The 23,282-nt window shown below is 37.0% G+C and overlaps 1 protein-coding gene across 3 annotated transcripts; it reads right to left on the bottom strand.

Moving 5' to 3' along the window:
• Positions 1-2,419: 2,419 nt before the first annotated feature.
• Positions 2,420-22,591, bottom strand: LOC137969406 (retinoschisin-like). 3 transcript variants are annotated; one of them, XM_068815624.1, is made up of 7 exons: positions 22,434-22,591; positions 14,016-14,332; positions 12,566-12,707; positions 12,272-12,412; positions 8,986-9,108; positions 6,269-6,509; positions 2,420-5,908 (listed from the first exon to the last, which is right to left on the bottom strand). In XM_068815624.1, the coding sequence occupies exons 1-7, from the start codon at positions 22,513-22,515 to the stop codon at positions 5,866-5,868; spliced, it is 1,089 nt and encodes a 362-aa protein (XP_068671725.1). In that variant the 5' UTR covers positions 22,516-22,591; the 3' UTR covers positions 2,420-5,865. The 3 variants fall into 3 exon arrangements, with proteins under 3 accessions (XP_068671725.1, XP_068671727.1, XP_068671726.1); XM_068815626.1 differs by lacking the exon at positions 22,434-22,591 and adding an exon at positions 15,694-16,397; XM_068815625.1 differs by lacking the exon at positions 8,986-9,108.
• Positions 22,592-23,282: the final 691 nt, after the last annotated feature.

The following is a 23,282-nucleotide window of genomic DNA, read 5'->3' as shown; positions in this document are numbered from 1 at the left end:
TATAAGCCGCTCCGTTTATATACCATCCAAAACCCTGTTATATATACTAGTTAAAAGGCTCTTGAGTACACCAAGAAAATACAAGCGACTCGTGGGATATTCCACGGTATATCACTCGAAAACATTGCATAACTATGTTATACCACGCTATAGAAAACACAGTGGCCAGCAAGGCACGATGGGAAGGTTGGTTGGACTACTAACGAATATACAACGGCTTTCCTGCATTCTGATTGGCTGTATTTTATATGGCATGGTATAAAAAGATGTATAAGCCAACAGATAATGTACCGTACTTACGTGATTACGACGGAAGCCACAGCAAGCTTAAGTTAAACTCCGCTTCTTAAACAGATCTCAGGAAAAATACAACACAAATAGCGGTGATTAACATAGTGCATGACGCAAAGCATTTTTATAAACTTGACCTTTCGTTTGCTACAGCAAACATTTATCTGGCTTCTCCGTGTTCTCAATTAAGCTTCGATGACCGGCGAACTTACTAGGCCCAGGTTTTATAGAAGATAAATTTATTTGAGAGATATGGGGATGAATAATCAATCAATAAGGGGACAATTGCTTTACATTTTACGGACAATAAAATGGGCAGTTCCCTTTCCACATGTAAACTATACCATAACGTTTGCCTTTCACCAGTTAAATCCCAAGCCCTACCTTGTTGGACCTCCTGAACATCATTCTTGCCGCCATTTTGATTGACGTTCAAAAGCTATGCTTACCAAAGGTTATGTGTCGGTAGGTGAAACAACACTTGACCGTGAGTACGAGTTTTTGGGTCTGAATTGATCTCGCAGGCAAAATTTCATCAATAATTAGGTAATAAGGAGCTTAAGCACGCAACGTTTTTGAACACCGACGCCAACCGGAAGTGATCTGTTTTCCTGTTTACTTTGTCTTCACACTACCACGTTTGTATTGTTAAGTATGTTTCACCAGTAGAGACGACAAGATTGAAAATCTCGGAAAGACCGCAGTTCAGGCATGGGAAATGTTCACTTCCGGTTCGCGTCCTCGGCTCAAGAAAGTCACGTGCTTCAGCGCTCTAATGCAAACCAAAAACACGGTGAATCATGGTGACCCTAGCCTGCGAGCAAGCTCTCTTTCGGGGTGGGCGGGCGGGCGGGCGGGCGAGGGTGGGTGAATCATGGTGACCCTAGCCTGCGAGCAAGCTCTCTTTCGGGGTGGGTGGGCGCCCGCCCACCCACCCCGAAAGAGAGCTTGCTCGCAGGCTATGGTGACCCCCAATGGACCTTTGTCACCCGGCGTCCATGCTGGTCAAACACAATAGAGTTCGTACCCGAAGCCTCTAGTTGATTCACACTTGGGAGCGAGTTCAGGGGATGCTGAACAAAAGTTTTCAATCCCTCGGGACTTAAGATTGTCGCCACGGACGATTTTTATCCAAAAGTAACTTTTTTAGAATTCAAGGACACGGGACCCTGGCCACTCCAAGGCAGGAAGTCCGCAAATCATGGGCTTCCGGCTCGTCTACGCTCGCTCAGAAATTTGAAACAACAGTGGTTGTCAACGGTTACAAAAGTGGATCTTTCACTACGACTGCACATAAATTGGAAGTGGCCAGAGTCCGTGTTCTCGCATTCTCGTCACCAGAGCCTCGGATAGACCCAAGGCTCTGGGAAACTCTATGCAGGAGAACATGCGCCGTAGGGTTCTCATAGCCAAGAATTGGCTATTTGAACCTTACGGCGCCAGCTCACCCCTCGTGCTAGAATGAATGCACCACTTGGAGACTTCCGCTGTTCTTCACGAAAACCAATGAGAAGACACTTTTTTTCAGGGTTCCCTTGAGTTCTTCTCTCCCTCAGTCAAGAGAAGAGCTCTGGGGTTGAGATTGGTGTTCTTGGTGCTGACCGAAACAAAAGCGGACTTTAGAAACGAGATTGGGCAAGGGGCTATCCATTCTCGTCACCAGAGCCTCGGATCTTATATCTGCGCATGACATGAGAACATGCGCCGAGGCCCGGGTTATGGAGCGTTTTCACTCACGTGACCAGCAACCATTTTGGGTTACTGAAACAAAAAAATGTATTTGCAATAAAAATAGAGTTCATTTCCCGGAGGATTAGTTTGGTTCATCATCATGGCCGCCATTTCTTTGTTTTCGAACACCAACATGGCCGCCGTAACATCATGACGCTCTGTAGCCAAAAATTGGCTACTTGAACCTTATAACGCCTGCTCACTCCTCGGGCTAACATGAATGCACCAATCAGAGACGTCTCTCATTGTTCTTTACAAAAACCAACGAGAAGACAGTTTGTTTCAGGGTCTTCTCTCCCTCAATCATGCGCAAAAGAGAAGAGAGAGAGCTCTGGGGTCGAGATTGGGGGCTATCTTCCAAGAACTCACTTATCTGAAAAAAGGTAAGAGTCGTCTGCGTGATTCAATACTTTTATTAACCTCTAAATATCGCTTTGTCAACAGACAAATCATAAATACTGGTAGCCATTTTTGCACATGCCTTTCTTTAACAGTGTGCCAAATGAGTATTCAAGGTTTTAATATTTAACCCCTTTGTGGAACAGTGTAAAAGTTAAATTTTTAAATAGAACCTTCTCTAATTAACAATTAATCACCCAGAGGTGAATATCGGTGAATAAAAACCGAGACGAAGTCGAGGTTTTTAAATTCACCGATATACAACGAGCCTCAGGTAAATAATAATGTTTTAGTATAATTACATAGGTGATCATTTGAAACAATTAATTTCTTAGTTGGTCACCTCGACAAAACCGCCGGTTTGAAAAAATTCGCTTGGGTGTTTATTGCGTAATAATCACCTCATGTGCAACGAATCAGCGCAGACAATTTCAATAATCACCTACGTAATTACATCAAAATCAAAATAACCCCACTTAAAAAAAAAACCTTTGAACATGTTCCCACTGGATCAGTGTACAACGATTCCATCTTAGAGTTTCTTAACAGTTCAGAAACAGAATAATCGATTACACGGAACAGCAGTAAATTTAAATTTTACCTAGACTTGAACTGAATAAAAAAACACCACAAGAGTCAAGACTTCTGCTAAGAAGCGGAACTGGAAATCAACGATTAACAATTGATTTGCTTTTAATCAGCAACATCAATGTAATACAATATTCGCACATGTCCTCTCTGGACCATTGCACAAACATCCACGAGGAAACAAACAAAGATAAATTAAAAGCTCCCCAAGTCTGCTTCTGTTATTCTTTGACATGCTACCACAGATTTTCTTTATTCTGCAAACAGTAGCTGTGATCTTTCCTTGTTTCTTTATTTACCAGAACCTATTGCGACTATGCAAGCAGAACAGCCTCTACTTAACTCTCCTAAACATTTTAAGTGGAAGTTCACCTCTGTATGATTGGCTGAAACTGATCACGTGTCGTGATACAGTTTACTGGTTAAGATTAAATTGCACCAAACGCCACATTTATGTCCCTTGGATCAAAATCTGCTCAGCTTTTAAATCGATGCCAAAAAGAGTATTAATTGGAATAAGTAGTTGACTTTCTTCGACAAAACACTCGATAAAATGCCGCCTGTTTGTTTCCTACACTAGTGACACAAAACTTTGAAAACAAGAATGCAAAGCAGTTTGTAAGGACGAATGTAGAAGAGACCCATATCTTCTTTCACTATCTCGGTTGGGCGTCAAGCAACCGCCAGTTTTTCTATTTTTAAAATTTTGTGCCGGTGATAACAGCGAAATGTGATTTCTTACGATAGACAGATTTGAAAGATCTTTCTTAACCATGATGCACCTATCTTTTTGTTGAAAGCACATCTACAACTGGTTCTTTATAATTCAATTATGAAATTATAGTTTTTTTAAAAATCTTATACAAATTGTTTTCACACACCCTCTCTAGGATGGTCGAAAAGTAAAACTGAAAAAAAAAAAAAGCCGTTGAAGTAGTTAGAATACTATCTTCATTTAAATCATATGTACATAGTCTCTCTGGAATAGTGTACAAAATATATTACTTCCTTTAGGATGCTATCCTAATTAAATAAATCATATGTACATAGTCTCTCTGGAATAGTGTACAAAATAAATTACTTCCTTTAGGATGCTATCCTTATTATTTTAATCATATGTACATAGTCTCTCTGGAAAAGTGTACAAAATATATTACTTCATTAAATTATTTGTTTTAGAATTAAGATTTCGTTTGTTATTTTTAAATCTTATTTGTACATAAACTCCCTGGGTTAGTGTACAAAAGCTAAAAAGGCGAACACAACATAAGCTGATGATTCGATTATCAATGCAATTATAAACGTTTGACTGTCCATAAACTCTTTGGCTTAGTGCACAAAAATACTTGAAAAAAAAAGTTAACAATATTGTAACTATTGAAAAACAACCTATCGCTAAATACACTGAATCTAAGTCAGTTGATCCCTTTTCTTTGTTGCAAATTGTTTGTGTGAAGAGTAAAATTTGATGTTCCACTTTAATGTGGACATGGAGCAAAACCCCCATATGGAAATGTGTTTATAATATGATGAGAACTGATGATGACAATGAAAAAAAGATAAACGATACTGAAAGACAGCTCTTGAAGCAAAATTCCGATCCCACAATTAAGGTATTCTTTGAGAATACTGAAATGTTGTGCATTGCATGTCCACTCTGGAACAGTGTACAATAATACAAACAGCATGGATACCATGCATCAAATTATTCTTTATGGATTAATTTAACAGAATTTAACTTCATTAAGAATTTGTTTGATTATAGGTTATTGTTAACAATCAAGGCCTTTTGGCAGTGGCTAGGAAGGAGTGACAATTCCTTACATCAATAGAAGAAAAGGAAAATTCTCCAAATGGTGATAACAGCTATTTACTGAAGTGGAGGTGGCTAAGTGGAGGATATATACCGAGCCACAGAGCAACCAATACTGAGATGAATAGTTGCTATCCACCGTTTTGAGGTATAATTATGTTAACTTATGCATTGCTAACGCTAAGTAACGTCAAACAAACCGTTAATAAATGATTGTTTAGTTACCGGTAAGCTAATTAAAGAAAAGTTGTTCACTCAATATGATTACTGTAAAATAACATTCTACAATTAACTACAGTATCAAAAGCACAACATAATTTCATTTACCTATGCATGTCTACTCTGAAACAGTGCTACTGAGACAGTGTCTACTCTGAGACAGTCCAAACTAAAACATTCTTCCAAACTAAAACATTCTTCCCTCAATAACAAATTTACATATTCTACAATTAACAACAGTATCAACAGCACAACACAATTTGTGGTGGCACCGGCTGAAAATAGAAAATTTGTTTATGATTTACGGAGTGAAGGCGAACAGAAATGATGTGTCTAGAGCCTGTATTCCCACCTAAATAGTATTATATTCATGTGTTGCCCTTTGCTAATAGGTAATTTACCTTATTTAACTTAGATATAGAATACAAATTAACTTTCTTACATCACAAACATTAATTCGAGTCATGCTAAATTATCAGGAGATCTATGCAGGCATTTACCAAGGCTCACACAGGGCTTGCTGCTGTAACCACCCATACAGATCTCCCAGAGGCTGAATTACATGTAAATGGAAAAGTGACCTATTCATTTATAGAATTGACCTGGCTAAACACTAACTTTGACAATCTTTCAACTGGCTTCGAAATGAAAGTACGCAAACATACCGGGAAAAAAGTGAAAAGGAGAGAGAAAAATGAGTGGGATCCATGTTTATAAAGCTACAAAATTAATTTTATTACTTTGATGTCTTGTTACTCTTGGTGGCTTTGCTCCCTCAGTGTAAACAAAACATTCCAGCTCAAGACATTGTGGATGTAGCTGCTTTACAATAACTGTTCTTTTACTTCTGTGCTTGAATATCTACATCTAATGAAAAAGAAATAAATAGACAATAAATCCACTAAAGTCTTCAAACATCTCTATGGCTGCCTCACTTGATTGTAGCCAGCATATTCTGTAATTACACTGGAAAAATGCAATTGAGTGGCTTTTGTTTTTGACAAAAGTTCTTTAACACCATAAAGATTATATTCATGCCAATAAAGTTCATAGCCATTTTATAGAATTAGGGTTTGGAGACTGATAGTTGTCACAGATGCATCCTCACTTTCAGACATCTGCCCAGCTCAACCATGTTCAAATACCTTTCTTCCAACATCATCTATTGGTGATGAGTTTAACCTTAAAATGTACTATTTAAATGGCAGCTACATTGTATCAACTTACTGTTTTCTCCGGCGAAGGTAAAATAACAAAAGTAACATAAAACAGACTACCACACCAACACCCACGATAACCAGGACTATATTCCTTGTACTGTAGAGTCTTGTATTGGAATCATCCAAGTCCACCTGTGCAGCTACATTTATTACAGCTGCAGTAGCATTGGCAATATGTCTTGCAGAGGCAGTGGTTTCTGACACTTTTGGTGTGGTTATCGGAAATGTGGTACTATGAACTGGTGCACCTGAAATTAGCATCACAGATTAAGTAAAAAGGACCACACTATAATCATGATGGATCAATAATACAATTACAGTAACTCCCAGGTGGAAATATTATTAAGATCTTGAAAGATGGGTGTTAACTAAAGATAAGATCTTAGTAAGACCTTGTTTAAATTTTATTTTTAAAAGATGAGCGAGCCAAATTGTTTCTTGTTTATAATACTTTGGTTCAGGAGTGTGTGGAATGTCTGAAAAACAAAATCACAAAAGAGAAAAAAAAAAGGAACATCCTACTGAAACAGCTTTAAGATGAACAGTTTTTTTCCCTATGTTCAAAAATAGACTCCATTAATTTTGATAATTGGTGACCAATGCAGTCTACACTTCAAATTTACACAATTTCACCTACTATTTTACAAGCACATTTCCATACTATCACCCAAGTTGGAAGTATTGGAAATTTCTGGGAGTCAAGCTTGGGATTAGTCTATGGTTATTAAAATACTCTAGAAATTGCTCAAACAGATCTTGGACAGGCCACAGACAACAAAACAGGAAATATGAAGCCATGCTTTACATTATTTTATGAAGAAAGCTTTTATTTCACCATAATCTGAAGATTGAAAGTCCAGAAATTTTGTAAATACATGTGTATTACCTCAATTTGTGTGCTAAATCACAATGATACATGTAAAGCTTTTAAATACAGTAAACACCCACATATAAGACCCTAGATTTTTCTGAGTTAGGCTAAATAAAACTGGTATTTACGGTAGTTTTAGGCGATCTAGGTTCTTATTTCAACAAAAGATATGTCCTCTTCAATGGATATGGTATGACTGAATTCCTCTGATGAGGATGCTGATACCTTTATATTTCAAAATCATGAAAAATAAGTTTTGAACTAGATCTGTGAAATTAAAGTGCAAGTTGTTCCAGTTGCCTGAAATTTCAAGGTCATTTCCTAAAATAGGAACCAGTTTAATTTTTTAGGCTATCCTGGTTCTTATGTACGGGGGGTCTAAAATGAAATTTTTAGCCAAACAGGTTCTTAAATTTCAGGTTCTTACAGGCGGGTGTCTACTGTAGTTAAGCTTCCTGAAAATGTTGAATACATAATAAAATAAGAGATTAAATATTTCACACTACAAGACAGCAACAAAGAGACTATTTTCACCTTTCAAAAAAGGTTTAAAAAACAGTGAGTCTGCCATGAATCTTGTTCAACTTCCATTTTTCAATCAATTCAAATCAGCCATCTTCAATAACAGGTGAGAAACTGAGAACAAATGAACCGCCTTATGCTCTGGTCAGCAGTCACCAGAAGAGGAAATTGGGCGGTTTGTGCGATGATTCAATCTTGTACATGTACATTTGTATCAAAGCAACTTTTGGTTGTTTTAGGCGAGGAAAGCGCTGATCCAAAACAAGAAAATGTTGGTAACGATTCCTTTACAAGAGGTACAGACTGTAAGCTGTAACTATGAGAATATACACTCAGTTTATTTTGAATCTGGACATAGTTAGTAGAGGATCTATGATCTGGACTGTCTCTAAAATTTACGATTTAGCATTCAAGTGTTTTCACACATTCAAGTTGACAAATCTTTTTTCTTGCATGTTTTAATCACCCAGTAGGCAAATTACTAAACTTTCAGCTAGCCAATAAAAATGTTTTAAAAGTAAATTACGATCGGAGAATGCTTCCATAGCGTGCAAGATTAAGAGCTCTCTCATGCTGTCCTTTTTGATTAAAATGCTGCCCATAACTATGGTGCTCAAACATGTAAATCATGCTTTTCTTTTATAAATTTGTACTTTAGCTTCCAGAATTCAACTAAATTCTGCAAGCAAGAAATACTTTTTCTTACTTTCCCAGACATGTATCCAGCTTTTCAAATTTGGGGTCTTCTGGACCCCTTCTTCAAAAAATTGGGGCTCCATTGCAAAGTTTTGGAGGTCCAGCTTACTTCGCCACTAGATTCTCTGTCATTTTGCTCACGATAAACATCCAATGCTTGAGATTCGCCTGGAAAGCATGCAACAAACTAAACTTTGACTGAAATGTTAAATTATCATTGGCACATCGAAAGTGTCGCGATTGTCTTGCGTAAAAAACAGCTCAGGTAATGTCACGTAACATGTGGGAATTAAACAAACCTTCCTCAAGCTGGACATATAAATTGTTGACAAAATGAAACCATTCGACTACAAAATCCGAAAATAACAGCTTACATGTACCTTGAATATCCTAAACCAGAATCTTTAATATCAATTATTGTAAGTGTACAATACAATACAATAACTTTATTAATTTTAAAAAGAAGAACTGAGTATCAATTAACTCAAGAATGTATTAAAAGTCGGAAGCCAATTGAGTTAAAATAATATTCTTTTATTCAACACAAGGAAAAGTTTCAGTTTAATCCAAAACATCATTTCAATATACCATAATTATACTGTTTTTAGCTCAATGCCCACACAGTTTCAACTTACATGTAAAAACTGTTGCCTGCAACCAATCAAAGTTTCGATGGTGACAAAGCTCAGCTGCATAGTTCAGTTGACCAATTTGGTGAAGTGCAATATCAGAAGAAATGGGGACTGATAAGGCAATCACTGAATCAGAAAGAAGTGTTTACAAAATATAAGAGATGTAAATAAAACTAGTTTACCTAAATGGTAGAAATGCTGCAATTAGGGGAACCTTAAATTAAGGGAAATGTTCAATTACCCTTGTGGTAATTTAACAGCAATTCACAAGTTTCCAGTTCAGTGACGTGTTTCATTTCAAAAATGCAGTATTTTGAATTTCTAATTGGTCACCTTGCGTAACGCCATGATACTCAGTGATACAAAGCTATTTTGGTTGGGAAAAAAAAGTCTATACCTATAAATCTAAGAAGCTGGGGCCTTTCAAGTAGATTAGGAGATTTGTTCATACACATGTATCTTATCTCATGAGTGAAAAGTAAACGAATTCCAAAGTGAATTCCAGATGTTTTTGTTGATTACGGGCCGCCATATTGGTGGAATACATGGCGTCTATAACAACTCAGAAACAATGTACCACACAGACCTGAGAATTGGAGAGGTGGTTAAAAACATTTTGCTTCCTACAATATTCCAAGTTCTTTTTGATTGAATGATCTTGAATTTACCGGTATTTTTCTGTTACGTGACACTGAAACTAACTATAGTTTGAGGATAAGAAAACAACAGGCTAAAATCTTCTGTGTAACAACATACTGCGCATCTTAATTCCTCCATTTGTGCATAACCACAATTCCTTATGCCTTTGACCACAATCCCTTGCATTTCCTAGAAAAATGTGTTTTTCTCCCGATTAGAGAGCTGCCTTGTTTTTTTGCTTCAGGTTCACTCACTGCGGCAGGAATAATCTTAGAAATAGCTAAGAGAGCATATAAATTGAACTTGGCCTGAAAATGCAGCTTCTTGTGGTTGGACGTTTGTCCAATTTTATGCTAAAATCCAAACAATTTTTATTTTAAAGAATCAATAGAAAGTAGAAAGTGGAACTTATCAACAAGAATTTAGATAAAATTCCACTTTGTTCTAAGATCACAGTACACTTTTCTTTCAAAAGAAGTGTCAATTACTGTAAGTGTGAACTTGAGAAAAGAGTCTGGACTTAATTAGCTGTAATATTTCAAGTTAAGTTCAAGATTAGTTAAAACGATACTTGTTAGGGGTCCTGAAGCACTTAGTGCATTCAGTCTATTGCTTCCAAAATCTTTTTACAAAATTATTGTATCTGGTCTTATGATATTGACAATATTGCATTTTTTTTTTTACAGTAAATCACTCCAATTAACTCAATCAAACATTAATTTTTCTTACAAAAGTACATGTAGTCAATTTGTGGTTATGCTGGGTGTTAAAGACAACCCTGTGATACATGTGTAGGTATGGAGAGCAATATTCCTCCAAATGGACACTTGCAAATGCTGCACATTTTCAATATTAAAAGTATTATGTAGTATTATTTTTTGGTACCATTTAGAGAAGTCAAAGGACACTTTAAATTAAGGTTATTGACAACAGCAAGACATATTTCTTTACTGCAAAGAAACTAGTAACAGATGGTTTCAGAGGTACTAAGAAGACAAAGATAGAAAAAAGTGCAGTGTCTTCATGTTTCCCTTTTGAAACTTGCTAATTATTGTAGGTCAGAATTAAATCAGCGTATTCTTTGGCTAACACAAAAGAAAAGGGCCTTTACTAGCAGGGAGAAGTTTTCAGTCTGCATTTAGTGAATTTTGACCAAAAGTCTTACATGTATTACTCCGTGACACTTAAGCGAAATTACTGCCAGGGTTTCTGTAAATGATATAAAAGTCATTGTAATTTGTTGTTACAATATTATTTCATAAGTATGGTATGGATATATCTAATAAACTGTTGGTGGAATCTTCTTTATTGTGTTTCCTTTAAATTCAGCTCTCACAAGTATCACGTTTTGTGATTAGTATCAATTCATAATCTTATCACAATTATTAATTAAGAGTTTTGCTGACTCTTGAAAACGTTTGAGGTTGTTACTTTGCCTGGCTTCACAATGATCCAAGACAAGATTTTAGATTCTTCCAATGTTAATGCCAGGGGTTCTTCAACATGGAACCAGAAAGATCCTGTTAGATCTTGCTTAAAAAGAAGTTCGTGAGTAAAATTTTTTTCGGACATTTTCAAGGTCAACGATGAAACAACAACAATGATATTGGATGTAAGGAGAAATGTAGACTCGGAAAAATATCCGAGTCCCAGATGGGATTTGAACCCACGACCCTCCATGATCTAGTCGGATGCTCTAACCACTGAGCTACTGGAGACTCTATGGTGAGCAAGGGTCAATTTTTGGGTCTCGACTGGAACCGCATCGCGCGGCTACACAGCCAAGTATTGACTAGCACATGGTTCCAGGCGAGACCCACAAATTGACCCTTGCTCACCATAGAGTCTCCAGTAGCTCAGTGGTTAGAGCATCCGACTAGATCACGGAGGGTCGTGGGTTCAAATCCCATCTGGGACTCGGATATTTTTCCGTGTCTACATTTCTCCTTACATCCAATATCATTTTCAAGGTCATGTCAGAAACTTCTAAGATTCTTTACAAGCCCTTGCAATTTCCTTACTAAGATTTCTCATCAGATCTTACCAAGATCTTGAAAGAAAATCGTAAGTATCTTGCAAGAATCTTATTTAAGGAATATGATAAGGAATACGATAAGAAATTTAATAAGAATCTTAATAAGATTTCCACCTGGGACTCAGGTAGCCCTTACTTTGACCAATTTCAGGCAAAAGTCATCTCTCAAACTACCATCTTTATAATATGAAACTTAACTGTTTTCTTGCTCAGTCTTGAGGAGAGAAATAGCTGCAACCTTCTTTGACTTGAAACCTTTCCCTCTCACGATGCAGAGGGATTTATGGTACCACAGATTCATACAGGGTACATGTAATTGTACAAATAATTTGGGGGTTTATGAGAAACACTTGACAGACCATTTGGCACCATGCATATACACTGTACCACAAAATTATTATGACACCAAGTGATAAAAATCAAAAGACATTACTACAAAATATAAAAAAATAAATGCAGAGCAGAAAAGAAGCTAAGGCCTTTAGAGTTAGTCACTACCATGTTAAATTATTGGACATGGCCATTATGGAGAGGACTAGAGAGAAAAAGAAAAACACAGAGTAAAACACTGAGCATTATTAATGGTTTATCAACTGACTGGTGTTTCATCTTTACCTGTAGTACGAGGTAAATCAGTGATGGCATTCTTTGTATTTGAAGTTGTCCCTCTGGTGGTTGGTTTGAAATCTTTAGACGTTGAAGGACTGGTAACAGTTGGACTTGTTGGTGAATGTGTTGTGCTCAGAACAGTAGAAGCTACAAAAAGAAGTAATATTTAAAGAGAGTTTGACTGAATTAGACTGACTTCATTTGTTATTACAAGCACTTGACCACGTGCAATTTTTCATGGCTGTAATTAATTCAATCAAAAAGCGTAAGTTTTGATGGACAAGTGGCATATCAACTTACAGTTTGAGCAGCCATACAGCTCCATTCTCATACATATTCTGTAATTGTAGTTCAGAGGATAGATTCTGATGTATCTGGCAAATATCGCTGAAGTGAAAGTATGCGTCACTACTGATCGGCCATCATGATTTCCATGCATCACCTGCAATGTGATAAAGAAAATATTAATTTTATGAAAGAGTTTAACAGCATAACAGTGCTCAAATTTAGACAATGGCTAGTTAACGCAAAAACATACATTAAGAATACATTTTCTTTGGGACAGTACAGCAAGTACAGCAATGATGCAGTTCAACAAGGTCGAAGCGAAAGCATACTATGGCGTCTCTGGCTGCAGCTATGCGATCCAGGTGTGACCTTGGAGCACAGCTACAGCCAACTGGAATCAGCTGTGTGCTGGTTTTTGCTGAGGGGGTAAAACCAGAAGACCCGGAGAAAAACCCTTGGAGCAGAGTAGAGAACCAACAAAGTTCTCAACCCACTTATGGCATCGGGTCCGGGAACCGAACCAGGCTCACATTGGTGGGAGGCGAGTGTTCTTACTCCTGCCCCATCCCTGCTCCCCTAAATGCCCTAATGTGGTCCAAAAAAAAAAAAGAACCAATCAAATTAAATGTTGCAATGCCAATGGCATCTTTTTCACACATTTTTTTTTACTTTTTGCCTGTTACGCTGTATGTACTAATGTCTCAAATCCAACTTTTGATTTCCAACCAGTACAGACAAAATTAATGTTGCTGACAATGTTTTAAAGATTCCTGACTTAAATATAATATGTCTAACAGAGTCAGCGAAATTATTTATTTGACGTAATATGATGTCACAGGCGTTTTATGACGTCATCTATCATCCCATCCTAATTCTCAAAATTTGAAGACTTTTTGGGGTTCACAGCCCTGTGTACTTGCATGTACATGTACAATGTAGTTCTGGCAGTTTCTTTTTTTACGTATATTTGTTTTACACCTAACGTAGAAAAAAAAATGTCAATAAATCGATCTAACGATCGACAATTGAACAAATGCAATGCTTTGGTCAGTTAATTATCTAAAAACCGGCCTCCACGTTTCCTCTTGGTCCACTTCCCTGGTCTTTTGCTGATCCATATTATAGACTACCATTCAGCCGATGGACTATACAGGAATGTAGCTTACAAATTTCAAAAGATCAGAGTTTAAAACTGCCAATCAATCTATCAGTCTTTATCATGTTAAGGTGGATGTGTGACATTCCGTTTTACACCATACCCCCAAAGAAAGGCTAGTCTTGCCAGGTAGTGAGGAGACAATAAGAGGACTGTAGCCATAATTGTAACTGTTATTTTTCTTCATGTGTTAGTAAAACTATCTACATACAGTGTTCATGTACATGTACATGTATGTATCTGATGGGTTTAGGTCCTGAATCTCAATAAATTATTGATTCCCCAAAGGTTGCGGTCAGTACTCACTTGGCCGATCCTCCATGTTTGTCCATCCCTGCTGTAAAGGACTTTGTACTTCTTCACATAGTAATCAAGACTACTTCCTTCAAAACCCTGAGTAGCAATTCCAGATATTATCCGATCTTGAACCAAGTCCACTTGAAGATATTGGGCATTTCCACGAGGGGCACACCATGCACAGTTATTATTTAGACGTGCACATTTCGGTTCCATGTCAAGGGTCTTCCCATTACCAATGAATAAACCTTGATAATATGACCGTGCAGTTAGTTGCCAATCACGTACTATAGTTTTATTTTCCAAACCCAAAGCACTATGACACTCTGCAAAGCAAAATCAAAAAAGGCATATTCGTCGTTAACACAAATATACATGTACTTCATGATCAAGACATTAAAAACTGGAGATGCTACTTCCACACAAAAATGACTTGCAACATGGGATCCCTATCCCACTGATAATAATTATTGCCAGCTGGATGTCAATTTGAGGGAATTCTTTTAGTCAATATGATTTTGCACATGCAAAATACAAATGTCCAACAGTCATAATTATTCCAATATGTGCTCTGTTGCTTATCTTCTTTGTAAAAGGTGAGGTAAGAGTTTGTATTGGGAAACTAAACTATGTCAAATTCATATTTATTTGTTGCTCATATTTTTCCTCGCCCCTGCGTGGTTTGGAAAAATACTTCGCAACTCGCAAAATATCCATGCGTATTATTATGTTAAACCATCGAATAAGATGTATATACATGTACTTGCAGCATTTCACTGGCCATTTGCAACTTCTAGTTTAAGTGTCAACTGTATTTAGCACTGACGCAATAACTGGGGACATTGTACAGAAATCAAATTAACTCCTATTGAATTGTTGGTTTTTTCGGAGAGTGAAATGCCAGAGTAACCGGAGAAAAACCTCTTGGAGCAGAGTAAAGAGCCAACAATTCAACCTTTATGTCAAGTCAATAGTCTCGGAGTCAAACCTGGGCCTCATCAGTGGGAGGCACTCTCACCGCTATGCCATCCCTGCTGACAAAGATATAGGGGATATTACATGGCTGCGCAGAGATACGAAATTTCTCTTCGAGTGTTGCAAAGTATTTCATGAGTGAGCGCAGGGAACGCGTAAAATATTTTTCAACACGAGAAGAGAAATTTTGAATCACCAAGCAGCCATGTAAGGCTATGTAATATTCTATTTATTACATAAACACCAATGAAATACTAAATCATTTCATGAAAGGCATCAAAAGGAAACAGTGATCTTTTCACATGTAAAGATAACATGTTATCTTAACATGTGAAGATATCATGTTTTTGAGCAAATTAAAGGTCACTTATATAATAAAACGCCTATAATAATAATTGTGGCCATCCTTAGCGAGGCAGCAGCCTATTCTTGATATTTAGCGAAAAAAATCAATTTCTGGGATGTAAGATGGGAAAAATGTGCAGTCGATTGTGGTGTTATCATGTCTATCATGCGGGGTATTGATGCCCATGATGACATCACATGCACAAATCAGCCACTATATTCTTTGCCCATTGAGGCGATAAATTTGATCGGTGAGTCAAAATGTTTGCCTGTTGAAGGTAAAATTCGATCATCGAGAGTCGTATCAAGGCAGAACAAAAGCTTGCAACCACAAATGTCCCAGATGCAAAATGTAAGTCAAATTCACCCGCTGAGTATTATTTGCCCATTGAGGCGTAGCCTTCGAGCAGGCTCTTTCGTAGCCACGAGAGGATTGGGGCTTGTAAAAGAGAGCCTGCTTGCAAGCCACCCCTTTTTGAATTCCCTGCGTTCGTCCACTACTGCAGTATTCTGATTGGTCAAAAGTGACTTGGGATGACAAGCCGCCAGAGACTCCTATAATCCTGCAATAACCAGAGAATATTGAATTATAAAACTTCGGCGGCCTTTGAGGCAACTATTAATTAAAGAAGCTTTTCGCGAGCTCTCTGGTAAAATCTACTTGTAGCTTGCCATTATGCAGCTAAAGAAAGAACAGAAAAATCAGTAAATTGCCTACTTGAAGAGATGGACGTGTTTGCAGTGATGCCGACTGGTTATGGAAAAAAGTTTTATCTTTCAATTATTGTTCTCTACTCCAGTAAAACTCAAAAGGCTATTGAAGTCATTTGCAAACTGGCTAGCCTAATGCAAGACCACGTCGGGGCTTGAACTGAAGTGCTCTACAGGACATGAAATATTTTGTAAGCAGTCTTCTGCCAATAATATTCGCATCCGCAGAGCAAGCGCTCGACGGTCTAGTGCTAGTGACTTCAAACGGATCTTAAAAAAATACATCCTGAAAACCCGATGAATCCCACACTGGAAATTTGGACTTCTGAGCGGTAAGCTTAATTATCAGCAATAAACTCCATTTTACCCTTGCCTCTCTGTCTGCGTTCATCAGCCGAGTTTAGTTTATAAGATGCATAAACTATTTGCAGCTGAATAATCATATACGTAAGCTATAAACTCCGGGCTTTTCCATTTTACAAGAATACTGAACAAGACAAGAATTTTCGGTCAGCTTACGGTGATAAATTTGGTGTTTGCCGATAATTTATTGGTGTCGCGGTAAATTTGATGATTTGACAAATTTTAATCCAATCCTTTCACATACCTTCGCAGATTTTCAAAAGGTACGTGACCACTTTTGCCCGTTCATACTTCGGTAAAAGTTGAGAATCCAATCCCACCAATGCGTTGGCCAACATGTCGGCCAACACATTGGCCGACACCACTAACACACTACCGATGCATCGGCAGACACATTCAGTTTGAAAAAGGTACGTTTAGGTTTTCAACAGTTCAATAAGGCACAAATGAGTCACCGACACCCCACCGATGCATCTTATACATTATAAGATTAAACACCGGCCAACGCGTCGGCCGACACATTGGTGGGATCGGATTCTTAACTCTTACCCATACTTCACACTGAAACAGTATTTTAAAAAAAGCGGCAATTTTGGCTCGCTATACATTTACAACTTTTCATACTTTAAATTATTTATACACTTTCGTTGGAGTTTGGATGCTAGCCATGAAAAAGGTTCGTATTTGCAACAAAACTCACATTTTGTTTATTTCAGATCATGTTTGTTGACACTTTTTGTTGATTTTATTGGCTGGTTATTTGACACAATGCAAATGACAACATGTCACATTGAGTGGGGCGGAATTCAAAAAGGGGTGGTTTGCACGCAGGCTCTCTCTTTCCACCCCAATCCTCTCGCGGCTACAAAAGAGCCTGCTCGCAAGCTAATTGAGGTGATAAATTTGACCGTTGAGTCAACATGTCTGCCTGTTGAGGCAAATAATTCAATCATTGCGTCATATAATAGTTCTCCATCTGTCAAGACAGAACAAAAGCTCGCAACAAAAGCTACTGTAGAAACCACAAATGTCCTACTGTAGATGCAAAAATTCACCTGTTGAGACCACCGAGATGGTCAAGTCCAATTGTTTATCAACCATTCAGGGCAAAGAAAAGTTGTTGAACATGGTAAATTGTTGTTGTATGACTGACGATTGTGTTGACATTTACAGCTTAAAGTATGGAAAGCGAAAACAGGGTATGGTGAATGCAGATGAATACTCTTCCTTGTCTTTAGCCTTGATGAAGACTTTCACTACTTACAAACACGCAATTGTCATTCTTAGAAATGTTACTTTGGCTAAATGCAGTGAATCAAATTGCTTGTTTTATACTTTTGACCCCCATAATAAAAACTCTGATGGTTTAGTAAACAAACTATGGTGTTTTAACAGACATTCATGTTACCTTGTTGTTTAAGTTGCAATTAAGTTACATCATGTACTTTACACAGACTCATCTTACTTTGCCACAAAAATTGTTGACTAAACAAGTAATTATATTTTGCAGTTGACAGAATTAAATCTAAATATCTGTAGTTAATGTTACCATTTTAAAATGACATTTTCATTTGATGCACAAACTTTAAGTTATGAGTTACAGTTACTAGTATTGTGTTGTAATATTGCTGAGACAATTATTTTTTACTTTTGGGTGACATGTAATAATGACTTTTTCTTAGACTGGGATAGTTGTTAAAATTTAAAGTATTTTAATATAGTCCATGAAAGCAGTCAAGTTCATGTTAAACGTTCATTTTGTTGTATTCAATAGCTTTCTACAATACAAGAACAATCAGTAACAAATGAACTATAAAAGGACAACATTACTTACAGGACGAAAAATATTTTTTCCAGTTTGTCAAAAAATAATCAGTAACTTGTGGATTACACTTAAATTTTTTTTTTGGAAACGCCATGAGCCCGTATTAAACGTGAATAAAACCATTTACAAGTTACTGAGTTTGTTCAATGAACTGGGGCCATAACAATTTTAGTAAACTAACAAATTTCATTTTCAAAGCAATTATCGCATTGCCTAAGCCAATTCCAGTCATAGACAGGAACAGCCCAACAAATGTCTCTTTTAATTAATTATTTAAAAAAATAATCAAATTACACAATCGCTCCCTGTGCACTTCATTTACATTCTTTAGTTTTGTCAGCTCTCTTTGACTTTACCCAAAGAAAGGATTACTTCTATACCCTAGGGAGGAAAACATACAAACACCCATGAAGCTAGGACAGCAACATTGGCACGACCTTTTAAATGACGTTTTTGAAAGGCATCCTCTAATGCTTACCAAAGCATCTTCCCTCATACATGTATTATTTCATTGATATCATCTTCTATGTCCAACACCAGCACTTACTTTCACATTGGAATCCTAGTAATTATTATTATATTATTTATACACTTGGTCTTGCAAAAAAGTAATTTCCTATTGAAATCCCTACATGTTAAAAGACAAGTACAAGGTTTGTCATTCAATTACTTTTAACCTTCTTCAGGTATTCATCCCACTTGAGCACAGCACTGACATTGCATTGAACAAAAAAAGAGGAATACCACTTGTAAATGCAAAGTCTTTACAGCATTGAACTTCATAATTATGAAGTTGTACAGCGTATTAAAAAGCTGATCAATGTTTGAATAGCTGTCAGTATCCATCATCTCTAACAACCACAACTAATCGTGCAATGTTCACTGCGGATGTATGTACAAGTTGAAAAGAAAACCAAGGTGTTGATGTGTGCAATTATCTTTTTGTAGATTGAGACTAAATGATATGAAACCTTATCTGCATGTGTTATTGGAGAATTTGAAATGACTGAAATTCAAAATGATTAAAAATTAAAGCAAACGAAAAAAATGCTAAATATTGTAACTTCCTATTCCACAGTGATCATCTATGCCATGACATTTAACTCCCTGGATGATCTACATGTAGTTACCCCGTTAATGGTAATGAATTTATATAGCGCATTTTCTATTAACATATTTAAATGCACTTTATAAGCAAGTGACAAATGGGTGAGATTGGACATCAGCATATTATACAGGCCCCACTGGCAGCCGCTATTAGTCCATTAGCGATCTCACCCAACACATGGATGAATGAAATGAGGCCTGACCACAAAACCGAATAGTGTGTGGGTTCTTTTACGTCCCACAGGATTATGAACATTGAAGGGTTGTGAGACGGGGCCTACGGTTTATAGTCCTTATCCGAGAAGACTTGAAAGTCTTAACCATTTGCGGATGTAATTACAAAGGCAGCATTTTCTCCTCAGTTATTTTTTTTTAAGACCCTAAGTGTTGGTCCGGCCGGAGTCGAACTCACAACCTCCCGCATGGCAGCCCGATGCTCAACCAACTGAGCCACCGGTGTGCGGTGGACTGAATCTATTACATTTCTGAATGAACACAGGTACATGTATTAACCCTTTCCCATGTAAAATGTATGGCCACTTACCGATTTTACTGTCAAGCACCAGATGATTTTACTAGTCAATGGAGAACCACGTAATAATAAGTGGGGGAAGGGTTAAAACCCATACTCGTGAGCAAATAAGGAAACACTGTATATGGAAATTGATGTGCGACCTTTATTCACGTTTGAAAGCATTCAATTCTGCCTTTATCATGGCAAAACTTTCCCAGAAGTCTTCTCTCAGTTCTTATACACTGCACACCCGCACCACCTGTATTATGTTTGAGAGAGAAGAAATATTTTACATATCCCACATAAAGGCAGTTCACTTTACGCTATGCTTCATTCCTCTGTCACTGCATGTGCTAAAATGATACGTGGATGTAAAAATAATCATGGTGTGGAGATCACATGAGGCCTTTGTATAGATAGTCAATAGAAGCCAGAAAGATAAACATGTGTCTAACACATCTGCAACACAATAATGCATAACCCTGTAGATTAATTGTTTTTTTTTTTTTGACATGCCAGGTCAGATCCCAAGCAACTTACTTCTGTTGGTCATCGTTATTCTGTAATTCTGTAATAATCATTTGCTATTTACTGAACACCAATGGTATTGACAACAAACTGTGATTACTAAATAACAATGCCCTTGACTAAATCACTTGAGGGGTTGCCATGGCCAGGATTTTGCTGTTTCAAGGATAAAGATGGGTTCCAATCAAAATTAGGTATGTTAGCTCATGCCTCCAACATCCCAAACAACCCAAGGAAAAATATCGAACGAATAATTTTCAGCAAGAAGAACTACAGATATATGCACATTCATGTCTACGGAAGATTGGCAATCACATTACGTCTGAACTTGAAAAAAAAAAGCCACCTTTCTCAAGACTCAACTTGACTTCCCTCGATTTCCCTCTCACCAACCTTATTTGTGGATAGCAAGCAGTGCACGCATATTACAGTGTACAGCTTTGGTAAAATACATCTTGTATCTTACTTAGTAACAAGACTATGGTATAATACTCATTCTTTTTATAACTTGATGTACTCTGATCTTGAGTTTTTTTTTTTGGACTCAGGGCATGACTGGAACATACATGTACATTTACATGTCCATAAACATGTACATGTTTAATTTAGTCCATAAATTGCCCAAGCAAGTATCTAGTTTATAATCTGTGGCCAGTATCTGTGAGATTAACAACTTCCAAAACTATGTGGAAACTTGAAAGTTTACTCTTAAAAATATAGCTGTTAAAAGGCATAGTAAATATCCCAAATGATTACATAACATACATGCTATGCACTCAGATCATTTCTATGTAATACATGTCATGTACATGTATTTTCACTGAAAAACAAAATTTCAAAGCTTCCCATTTTCAATATTTGAACAAATATCTCCAGGAAATTCAAAATCTCAAGAGCGAAACAATCTTGAAAATTGTATCCCTAAATGTTAAGTCTACTGATCACATATGGCATGATTACTGTATAAAGTCCAATTTTAATTCATGCAAGGATCCAAAGAAGTTAAAATTAAGCTATTTATGCTGCACTGGTGCAGAACAATGACAACGCTTTTCCTTTATCTCCTTTGGAATGCATTTTGTATATTGAACTATCTATTTTTAATGCTTCCAAAGAAGAAACAACATCAATACTAACCCACTCACACCCAAGACACCACCAATTGGTGAGTAAAATTGACACTCGCGTTAGCCAGAGTAAAATCTGTACAATCTCACTGTTGGGTGGGAAGCATTACTGATAGTCATAATAATAATCACCCTAACGGTTAGAGCGAAATGGAAAAATTATGCAGAAAATCTGGAACTATATTGAGGTGGCTGTGATCTTGACAGTTATTGGGGCTTTGGGCACCACGTTAAAATTTCCATCACCAGGAGTAATGTATCCATGCTACACAGAATTTAAGATGAAAAAACCATTACTTAGAAGAAAAAAAAGCTGCAGTTGTTTGAATAAATTGTATCTTGTACAAATAAACTTGCATTGAAGCATGTTTTGTTTACGATTTAATAGCTATGTACAAGAAATACAACCATCAATGACTACGGATATATGGGTCCCTGGTGCATTGTTTTTTTTTTTTACTTTAAGACTTAAAAATTAAAGATAACCTTATATATATTCTGTTTCATTTAGGTGTCAATAAAAAAAATACAATTTAAGACTAAGGGTTAAGTTGCAGTTGTATGAATATTCCTATTCAAATGAAGTTCTTCCTACCATCAAACACGCGATTTTTATACTAGAGACTTCTTTCTGACAATTCTACATCTAAGAGGCAATGCCAGATCACAATAAAATTAAGACTTGACCAATTGCAAAGAAAAGTCCTTTAATGAATACATGAATTATTAAAACACGATGATACTATATATTCAGGCCATCTGAAGACTCGTCAATCGTTCAACTCAACGAATTTCATTGCAAAACAATTTCAAATTTAACAACTATAACTGATATAAACTAAGCATGTGTTACTGTGTCGTGAATGAAGAAATCCATCGGAGATGATGCTATAGGGCGAAAGTGATTTGAACAAAACAATAATCTTACTTACTATTGGAAGAGGATACTCCTAACGAGCTCTGCACTGCTATAGAAAGCAAAAAGACCCACAAGGAACACCGAAGCGACCACATCTTCCCGCTCGCACTCACTTCTTGGTTCCTGTCTCGCTACATGCACCTGGTTAAATACATGTGACGCGGAGCACGTTTTTTCACGGCTCGGCGCATGTGCCAGGTTGCCAAGCACCAAAAGAAAGTCAGGCGTGCATCAGGGAGAGGACCCGTGATAACAGGACATTCAACAGTGTTTTTACTCGCAAAATTAGTGGAATAAGAAAACAAAACATCAAGTAGAAATCTTGAAAAAGAAAGCGAAGAGAAGAGGGCAATTATTCCTGTCATGAACATTAATGACGGCTGATTAACAAGCTGAAGTTAATTGTCTTCTCTAAAACGGAGCATGAGCACATTTTCCCGTGTGTAGACTTGTCTTACAATAGGCCAGTTTCAAAAATACCATAACACTCTTTGTTTGCCCTCTACAATTTGCATTTTCTCTTGGGACCATTTTAAGTCCTAAGAGAAACTGGACACAACGTTCATGCAAAATTTTGGAGGGCAAACAAAGAGTATTACGATAAACTTGCGCCTAAATACAAAAAAAAAAAAGAGTATTATGATAAACTTGAAAGTGGCCTGTGAGAAGTTTCTCACGAGTCTGACTTTGTAAGGAATTGGTCTCGATGTCATAAAAACGGTATCGTTTTGCATTTGTTTATAATTCAGTTTCAAAAGTTGTGTCCCATAATTATTTTTTTTCTTCCGCAATCGCAAACGTAGGCGTAATAATTGCCCTCATTTTCCTTTTTCGAAAACAGAGGAGCAACCGCATGGCCGAG

This window comes from Montipora foliosa, chromosome 9 (genome assembly GCF_036669935.1).
Source record: "Montipora foliosa isolate CH-2021 chromosome 9, ASM3666993v2, whole genome shotgun sequence".
NCBI classification, from domain to species: domain Eukaryota; kingdom Metazoa; phylum Cnidaria; class Anthozoa; order Scleractinia; family Acroporidae; genus Montipora; species Montipora foliosa.
Note: the sequence above shows the minus strand (reverse complement) of the source record. Positions and strands in the feature narration are given on the sequence as shown.

What these genes read in the sequence shown, in the direction of transcription:
- LOC137969406 (XM_068815624.1), bottom strand. Translation starts at nt 22,515, where the DNA reads ATGTGGTCGCTTCGGTGTTCCTTGTGGGTCTTTTTGCTTTCTATAGCA. An exon ending in AGGAGTATCCTCTTCCAATA is followed by an intron (nt 14,333 to 22,433) that starts GTAAGTAAGATT and finishes TTTGCTTTGCAG; the next exon opens with AGTGTCATAGTGCTTTGGGT. An exon ending in TACCTTCGCCGGAGAAAACA is followed by an intron (nt 5,909 to 6,268) that starts GTAAGTTGATAC and finishes CTTTTTCATTAG; the next exon opens with ATGTAGATATTCAAGCACAG.